Source organism: Triticum aestivum, chromosome 4D, assembly GCF_018294505.1.
Source record: "Triticum aestivum cultivar Chinese Spring chromosome 4D, IWGSC CS RefSeq v2.1, whole genome shotgun sequence".
NCBI classification, from domain to species: Eukaryota; Viridiplantae; Streptophyta; class Magnoliopsida; order Poales; family Poaceae; genus Triticum; species Triticum aestivum.
In genome coordinates this window covers 48,533,693-48,543,187 of record NC_057805.1, presented here as the reverse complement: position 1 = coordinate 48,543,187, position 9,495 = coordinate 48,533,693, and the positions used below count along the sequence as shown (strand labels likewise).

Below are 9,495 nucleotides of genomic sequence, written 5' to 3'. Positions count from 1 at the left end.
TGGCAAAGCCGATTAGTACTAATTGGTTTCGGTTGTACTAATCAGTTTCGCTAAAATTGACTGATGCTAACTGGTCAGTCGGCCACCTCAGCACCGAGTGGATCCTAGTCGGCTTAGGCTAGGCCAATTGGGTCCTAATCGGCTTCGCCGTGGCCGATTGGATCCAATCGACTTAGCTGGAGCTGATGTTGTATTATATTTTCTGTAAATTGTTGAAATTGTGTATTATTTAGAAAAATGGCATCTTACCGCGTGTCAATTGCTGGAGGTGGTCTCCTGATGGGCACTATACGACCCGGTCCTATAGGATTTTTTTTTTTCCGAATCAGATCCCTAGCGGTCCCCTTTAGTGAAAGCAATTAAACACAATGAGATAACAATAGTCCAATCATGGACAAACAATCCTTAGTGGGAGGCACGATCAAATCCAAGAAAGATGTGACAGTTTCCCCCTGCAAGATTATGCAAGACGTGCAACTCTTTCAGTTGGACAAATGTGTGTTGTTTATGATTTTTGCATGGCGTGCACGCTTACACATCCATAGAACCATATAGACTGTAAATATCCACTTCAATGGATCAGGCGACTCGCAAGAAGTGTCTCTTTATTGTTTTTAATTAATTTCCACGCGCGGGACACGCGTGATAGCGCCATGCACTTGCTTGTTCAACTCGCACCGACGCACGTGACACACGCGAGTAGCTCCAGTATAAATGTGCCGCTCAATAGTACTTGATGGATGCACACTGCTTGAACGAAAAACACCTCATCAAATAGCTAGAGGGAGAGTGATCAAGCTAGCAACAATGGCGGCCCAGGCTCAGCAACTGACTGTTCCCACCGAGGCGGAGCTCCTGCAGGGGCAGGCCGACCTTTGGCGCCACAGTCTTTACTACATGACCTCCATGGCATTCCAGTGCGTCGTCAAGCTCGGCATCCCGACCACCATCCATAGCCTGGGCGGCGCGGCATCGCTGCCTGATCTGGTCGCCGCGCTGTCCCTTCCACCCGCCAAGCTGCCTTACCTCCGTCGCATCATGCGACTGCTGGCTACGTCCGGCGTCTTCGCCGCCGACAACGCCGCCGACGTCGTCACCTACCGCCTGACCCCGCTGTCCTGGCTCCTGCTTGACGGCGTCGCCGTAGATGGCCACCCGAGCCAAACGTCTTGTGTGCTCGCCTCAACCTCGAGGCACTGCGTTGAGGCTGCGATGGGCCTCTCCGACTGGTTCAAGAAGGACGTCGCGGCGTCGCCGTTCGAGGATCTCCATGGTGTGACCCTCTTCGACGAGAGCATGGCAGAACATGACCCTGAGATCGACGCCGTGTTCAACGAAGCCCTGGCGTCCCATGATAATTCCGGGTTCCTCACGGTCCTGCGGGAGTGCGGCACCATCTTCCAGGGGCTCGAGTCCCTGACCGACTGCTGTGGTGGCGACGGCACGACGGCAAGGGCCATTATGGAGGCCTTTCCGCAAATCAAGTGCACCGTGCTCGACCTTCCGCGGGTGATCGATAGTGTCCCAGCCGACGGCGTGGTTAACTACGTGGCCGGTGACATGTTCAAGTCCATCCCACCTGCTCAGGCAGTGTTGGTCAAGGTACAACATATAGCAAACTAATGCGAAATCAATATTATCGTTACTAAAGTTTTCTCAAAAAAATCCTCTCTTTTCCACTTCGTTACTAAAGTTGTATCAAAATTTCCCTACATATATAGCTTGTGTTGCACCACTGGAGTGATGAGGACTGCGTGAAGATCCTTGCTCAATGCAAGAAGGTCATCCCTTCGCGGGAAGAGGGAGGGAAAGTGATTGTTATCGACATACTTGTAGACCCTTCTTCGGGACCAACATACGAAGCAGAGCTCCTGGTAGATGTAGCCATGATGGTGACGACCAATGGTAGGCAGCGGGATGAAACTGATTGGAGCGAGCTATTCATGAAGGCAGGATTCAGTGACTATAAAATTGTGAAGAAACTGGGAGCTCGAGGTGTCTTTGAGGTCTACCCTTGAGACAGGCCCAAAAATACGTACTCCGTATTATAATTTGTGGTTTGCTTCAGAACATGTGCTCTATGGGTATTGTCTTACTTTGTTACAAGTATGTTTCGAGGAGAATACAAGGTACGAGCGAGCATATGAAGTGTTATGCATAACATGGGGTGTTATGCATTCTTGGCTACTTTCCGATCTATAAAACTTTCATTTGGAGTACTAAAGCACAAGGTGTGCTTTTCTGTGCATCATGTTCACGTTTACTACAGCCTGAACATGATAGTATTTGTTCATGTGGATACCACCATGTAATACCCTATGTCTCGTGTAAACTATCACTTATGATGTCTAATATGTTGAGTTTGTGCCGAATACATGTGCGTTGGAGTAATCCAAACGTGTTTGCACAGTAGTTGGGTCGTTTTCCCAAGCCATACCCCCCAAGAATTTGGTCTTTGTGATGCGTTTTTGTGTGCATATGTTCTTGTCCAAAAATGCTACATCTAGAGATGGTCTACAAAGATTTTAGTACAAAACCTTCCAAAACATAATAAATCCCCCCCCCCCCTAAATTTCACTGGGTGGGGGCCCATCTCCTTTCCTTCTCCAACAACCCTCCACGTCATCCCATCCATACAGTCCATTGAAAGTGGCCCGTATATGTAGTGTTACTCATTCTTGTCATGATACCCACATGAGTGCCAAATGAAAATTTAGCACACATAAACACATAACAGTTCAAGAGCCATGATCTGTTTAGCATTGCTATGAGGATTTAATGGTTGTGACATGTTTACAGTTATGAAGATCGGCAACAGTGACCGTTTATGTACTTAAATCTAGCAATGACTATGATATAGTTAGGTACAACTATAAATATCAAATCGGTGTGACTGTTTATGTACTTATGAAATCTAATTATGACTGATATAGTTAGGTACTACATTCATCATGGTTTATTGGTCCCCTTCGCATTTCGTGCCAAATTTTGACATTAGATTTAACTAACAGAATGTTAATGCAAGTAACCAAAAGTAATATTAGTGGAAACTATGTTCAACTACGAATCGAAGGGTATGGTGACATGCATTGTTATTTTCTTAGTTAAATATATGATCAAAATTTGGCACAAAATACTAAGGGGACCAATAAACCAGGGCGGAGGTAATACAACTATAAATATCAAATTGTTGTGACTGTTTATGTACTTATGAAATCTAATAATGATTATGATATAGTTAGGTACAACTATAAATATCAAATCTTTGTGACTTGTTTATGTACTTATGAAATCTAATAATGACTATAATATAGTTAGGTACAACTCTAAACTTCCATTCGAAGTACTAAAGCACACGATATGCTTTTATATGCATCATGTTTGCGTTTACTACAGCCTGAATATGATAGTATTTGTTGATGTGGATACCATGTAATACTCAATTGTCTCTTGTAAACCATCACTTATGATGTCTAATCAAGCTTTCAAATCTAGGCCGATATGATCGATATGTACGACCGATATATCAGTTTTGGGGTTCTACCAATATAAACATAACATAGCATTTTATAAATATCATTTTCACACATATCATCCGATATGGACCGAAATATCGACCGATATAGCCGATATCTGACCCGATTTGCCCACTGATATAGACCGGTACATCGATGAACACAATTATTTCTCAGAAAGCGGTGACAAAAAAAGATTATGTATTTACAACTTCATCGTATTATCATAGCCATGCATAATGTTTTGTAGAACACATATATAACATAAATTAGAAATTTAAATTTGTCATGCTAGGGCGTTGACACCATAAATTTTGTTTTTACAGAAAAAGATATTTTTGAACAAGAATATTGGAATATTCCGATATATCTACATACAGTTCGATATATCACCTGTTATCCGACATCCGATGTGTTCAAGCCAAACGGATATGAAGCCGATATATGATATTTGAACCTTGTGTCTAATATGTCGAGTTTGCGCTGAATACTTGTATATGTTAAAATATTCCAAAGGTGTTTGGATAGGAGTTGGGTCGTTTTCCCACACCATATCCTGAGTTGTAATCGGCAAGTTGGTCCTTGTGATGCGTTTTTGTGTACTCATATTCTTGTCCTGGAGCTAGCATGAGCACCAAACCAAATGCTAGCACACATATATAAACATATGACAATTCAACATTCATGATTTGTTTAGTATCAGTATGAGGATTTAATATGTTTACAATTATGAATATCTGACGACCATGACTATTCATGTATTTATGAAATCTAATGACGACGATGATATAGTTAGGTACAACTATAAATATAAAATGGTTGTTATAAATGATTATGAAGGTCCACCAAATCAGTGGCTGGATGTCATGGTGGGGCTCGGCTAACCAATCATTTCAACCACTCTGACGGTGCAAGGTTGTGATACCTTTTTCTTTCATGGTGGGTGTCATCATTAGATTTCATGTATGTTTGTGGAGAATACAAGGTATGAGCAAGAATATGGAGTGTTATGCATTCTTGGTAACATTCTGATCTATAAAACTTCCATTTGGAGTACTAAAGCACACGGTATGCTTTTCTGTGCATCATGTTCACGTTTACTACAACTTGAATATGATACTATTTGTTGATGTGGATACCGTGTAATACCCAATTGTCTCATGTAAACCATCACTTATGATGTCTAATATATTGAGTTTGCGTTGAATACTTTTATATGTTGGAATATTCAAAAGGTGTTTGGATAGGAGTTGGGTCGTTTTCCCACACCATATCCCGAGTTGTCATCAGCAAGTTGGTCTCTGTGATGCGTTTTCGGGTAGGGAAATGTTCCTGGTCTGCCGACCGGCCTTGTGTTGCGTTGGTCGCCTTCCACACACATATGTATGTCACTGAACCCACATGAAAACACACCCTCCCTGCCTTATCCTCTAGATATTTCTCAGCAGCACCTTTTCTTCCCCGGGCGTCTACCTTATCCTCTATCTGGCTCACATCGCAGATCCTCTTTCCCCCTACTTCAACAACCCTGGCGCGCAGCATGTCGGCTTGCAGCTCACAGCCAAGCAAACCCACCTTCTTCACCATGCCCCCCTCTCTCTCACCTCTATGCTCCATTCCTCGCCAAGACCTGTCGTGTGCCACAACAAGGAGACATGGGGGAGAGGCTACAAAGATGGGGCGAGTTGGTGTTTTTTATGGCGGCGGTGGATGCTTTGTCAGAGGGGGGGCAGGTGGGGCTGCACCGGCATGACGCGCTTGCCACGGTCTGCAACTGGCAGTTGTGGTGTTGCAACCGACTGGGGCTAGAGCGGAACCAGCCTCATCAGAAGCTACATCGGCAATGCGTCGTGGTCGGGACGGTGACCACGGGATGACAAGATGCTACAACCGAATGGAGGGATGCTGGAACCGCGGTCCGGTGGAGCTGCAGCCATGGCCTGGAAAGCTGGAAGCATGGTCCGGTCGTGCTGCGAGGCGCCTACGTGTTGGCGAGGGGTGCTACAACTGCGGCCGAAAAAAGTTGGAACAATGGTTTGGCGGAGTTGGAAGCATGGTCCGACGAAGCTGCAACCGCAGTCTGGCGGAGCTACACGGCGACGACTTGTCGGCTAGATGTTGCAGCCATGGATTGCGAGAGCTAGAATCGTGGTCTGTTGGAGCTGCAAGGCTACACCCCTGCTGGCTGGATGCTCGAACCAGCGCCTGGATTTGTTGGAACTGTGAAGATGTTGTGACCACCCGAAGGCGACGGGGGAGACACAGCCGGCGATGATGGGACTGCCCGGCGACTATGTTTACTGGAACCGGTGCTCCTCGTCGGCGACCATGGCGACGGTGATTTTTGCTGCAACCGGTCAGCGGCAAGCTGACTGGCGATATGAGGGAGGCGACCACCGAAGGGGATGAACGTGACTGGTGCTATTGGTTGGCAAGTGAAGGCCACCGAGGACGAGCGCAGTCCGCCTTGGACGTTAGCGGCTGGTCAACGCGCCGGGGAGGCATGAGGACGAAGCACTACCTAGAGAGGATGATAATGAAGAGGCAAATCAAACGTGTGTAATTGATTAAATCCAACGCACGTGGGTCAACCGGCCAAATTTTAGGCCGGGCCGGTCGACCGGCGCATAGCGTTCTCTTTCGTGTACGCATATTCTTGTCCTTGTGCCAGCATGAGCACCAAACCAAATGCTAGCACACATATATAAACTTATGACAATTCAACAGCCATGATCTGTTTAGTATTGGTATGAGGATTTAATGGTTGTGATATGCTTACTATTATGAAGATCTGATGACCACGACGGTTCATGTATTTATGAAATCTAATGATGACTATGATATAGTTGGGTACAACTATAAATATTAAATGGTTGTAAATGATTATGAAGGTCTATCAAATCAATGGTTGGATGTCATGGTGGGGCTCGGCTAACCAATCATTTCAATCACTCCGGCAGTGCAAAGGTTGTGACATCTTTTTCTTGTGCTTGTAGTGGTTGGCCCGGATAGTTGGGCTTATTGTTCTTCTTCACTCCCTTTTCAAGTGGTGATGTGTGTGCTTGTACTGCCATTGTAACTTACTGTATGGTGATTCTTTCATTATACCGAAATGGTCGCTTTTATTTCGGTTGTTGCGGCATTTTCTGTGTTGTAACATGAACAAAAACTCTATTCCCCTTATTTAATGAATGAGGCAAAAAAAATTGCCTCTCTTCAAAGGAAAAAAAAAAGAAATGGTGCAGGCAGGCAAATCACCTCCGTGGTTCACCTAAAAAAAGATCGGATGTTATGCTTTCTTTGAGAATTTCTAGTGAACCTATGTCAGCTTATGGATGGTTACTAAGATTTAATGGACACAATATGTTTATGTATAGTTTTGAATATACAGTTGTGCAGTGGCGGAGCTACGGATAAATGGTTGGGCAGGCCAAACTAAAGAAGATCATTTTTTTTCAAATGCTGACTTATATATTTCAGTGCGCATTAGTCGCTGCTCGGTTATTTTGAAAACCATCTCAATTCTGAACCATATATTTTTCTTTTGAAAACCAAATCAATTATTCACTAACCGGCTTTGCCCATAGCCAGTCATGTTGTAACTAAATTACAATTCGTAAACATGCAAACAACAATTGACTAGATAATTCACGCTACCAAATTACTCTGCCGCTGCATTCGGTCAGGTCACTATTATTGTGAATTTAAGATGATGCCGTGAAGCGCAATTAGGGTAAGTCAAGGAAATTACTTGTGCTAGCTGCCTGGGGTTATCACCCTCGGTGCTGCGACCGGTTGCGTGGCTGCTGGAGCACAACGCAACCTCCCCGTCTACGCAGTATGACTGTGCAGCTGGACTGCAGTCAGCTGGGCACTCAGACCTCGAAAAGCAAGTCTCATTCCGTCAGGCTGCTCACGGAATGGGCTGTGCATATGTAACTCTTTTTCCGTTTTTGGGCTGGGCGGCCCATGTCACACTTTTGCCCCAGCATAGCTCCGCCAGTGCAGTTGCGGTCCATTGTTGATTATAAAAGGGTCAACCAAATCAACTGATTGATGCTCCACCTTTTTGTGAGAACCTATATAAGGCGATCCCTCTTTTATTTATTTTTATTGTGCTTTTAGTATATATTATCATGAAGATGTAATGGCCACGATATGTTTAGGCACATATATGAAGACCATGTGGTTGTGATCTATTTAGGTAACATCATGGATTCATGGTAAAGAGTGTGCAGTGCAGCCTCTCATATTCTTTGCAACCTACACCATATACTATATCACTAAGCTCCCTAGGATTTGAGGCCTCACAATTAATTGAGGTCTCCAATTGGAATTTAATCACCCAATTTTTGACTGGGTCAAAAATTTCCCAAAACTCTCTCACTAATTCAATTTTTTGTATGCAATACACTCTGCTTCCTTATTTTAAAGTTTCACAACTAATCGTAGCTTCAATTTAGAATAGGGTCACCCGATTTTGACCGGGTCAACAATTTCTCAAGGAGCTCTCTCATTTGATTATTTTAATTCTCTATGTTCCCTAATTTTAAAGCTCTTTCATTCAATTGAGGTATTCAATTTTGTATTTGTTTATGATTTTGATCGGGCCGATGATTTTTCAAATTAATCAGCAACCGGCCTATAAAAATATATCAACCCATTGCAGACTCCCATCACCCAGAAAAAAGCGTCCCCGTGTGATACTATAGCACGAATATAGTACATGCAACCACCGATGCAAAAATTTCCCCACATAAATATGTGTTAATTAGCGGATAACGCAGAATCACACCGCAAAAGACCCACCAAATAACCTCACTATAAATAAACATAAAACACACTTCATCATCTCCCTCACCTGCCAAACTAAATATTCCCTCAGTGTCAAAACATAAGGGGTATTATTTTATGGGAAGTCAAATTTATTTAACTTTGAGCAAGTTTAGAGCCAAAAATATCGACATCCACAATTTTAAACAAAAATATATGAAAATTCATTTCATGATGAATCTAATAACACCGATTTTGATATTATGAATTTTGATATATTTCTCTATAAATTTGATAAAACTTAAAGAAGTTTGACTTCTCAAAAAAAATACACCATATATTTGAAATAGAGTGAGTAAAGAAATTTAAGAATCCCAATAACATCAACGGCGCAGCAAAGCGCGCCCAACCCTTCTAGTGCAGTTTATTTTGCCATTGGTAAAAGGTTTGGGAAAATGAGCAAGTGAAATAGTGAATAAAAAGAACCAAAAGGTCAAAACCATACCCGTGCTTGCCACAGATCTTGAGATTTCATTAAAAAGGTCTCAACAACTTTGTGGACTTCAGAAGATTTATCCTCTTGAACTGAAGGACATAGACATCATTGGAATTCACATGAACTACACATGAATTTATATTATCATCAAAGAAGATGCAGACGACTACAATAAAGGCAATCAGCTGGATAACTCATTTTAAAGACGTGCTTAAACAACAAATAAAAAAGATCTTTTCTTCCTTTTTAACCAGTTTCCTGATCACCCAAAGCTACTGTAGTATATGGACCGGACCCATCATAATATCATCGGCCCATTGAGACAGATATTCTTTAATTTATATAGTAGCAAATATCCGATTAGTCTTGCTTTGAAAGCCAGACATAGTAAAATGCTGCCATTTTTACAAATAATAGTAGAAAGAAGAGAAAATTATACTTTGGTCTCATATGTCATCTCCGAGGCAATGAAAAGGTTATTGAATAAATGAATACATAACTACCTAGAGTAGTTTATTGTTTTACTTCTATTCAAATTCAAGAAAGGGAAAAGGGATTTAATTTTATATCACAATTGATGACGAGCAGAAAAAGAAAGGTTACGAAAAACTAAACTTGTAAGCATGATATGTATATGTATAAACTCTAGAGTTGGATCCTGATTCTAGGCGGCTAAAAGGTAAAAGATAAACAAATTTATATGGCAAGATT

At 42.6% G+C, this 9,495-nt stretch overlaps 1 protein-coding gene across 1 annotated transcript; it reads left to right on the top strand.

Annotated features, from left to right (window-relative positions):
- The first annotated feature begins 730 nt into the window (after window positions 1-730).
- LOC123096103 (flavonoid O-methyltransferase-like protein Os11g0303600) lies at window positions 731-2,374 on the top strand. The gene is made up of 2 exons (XM_044517706.1): window positions 731-1,602; window positions 1,722-2,374. The coding sequence occupies exons 1-2, from the start codon at window positions 808-810 to the stop codon at window positions 2,016-2,018; spliced, it is 1,092 nt and encodes a 363-aa protein (XP_044373641.1). The 5' UTR covers window positions 731-807; the 3' UTR covers window positions 2,019-2,374.
- Window positions 2,375-9,495: the final 7,121 nt, after the last annotated feature.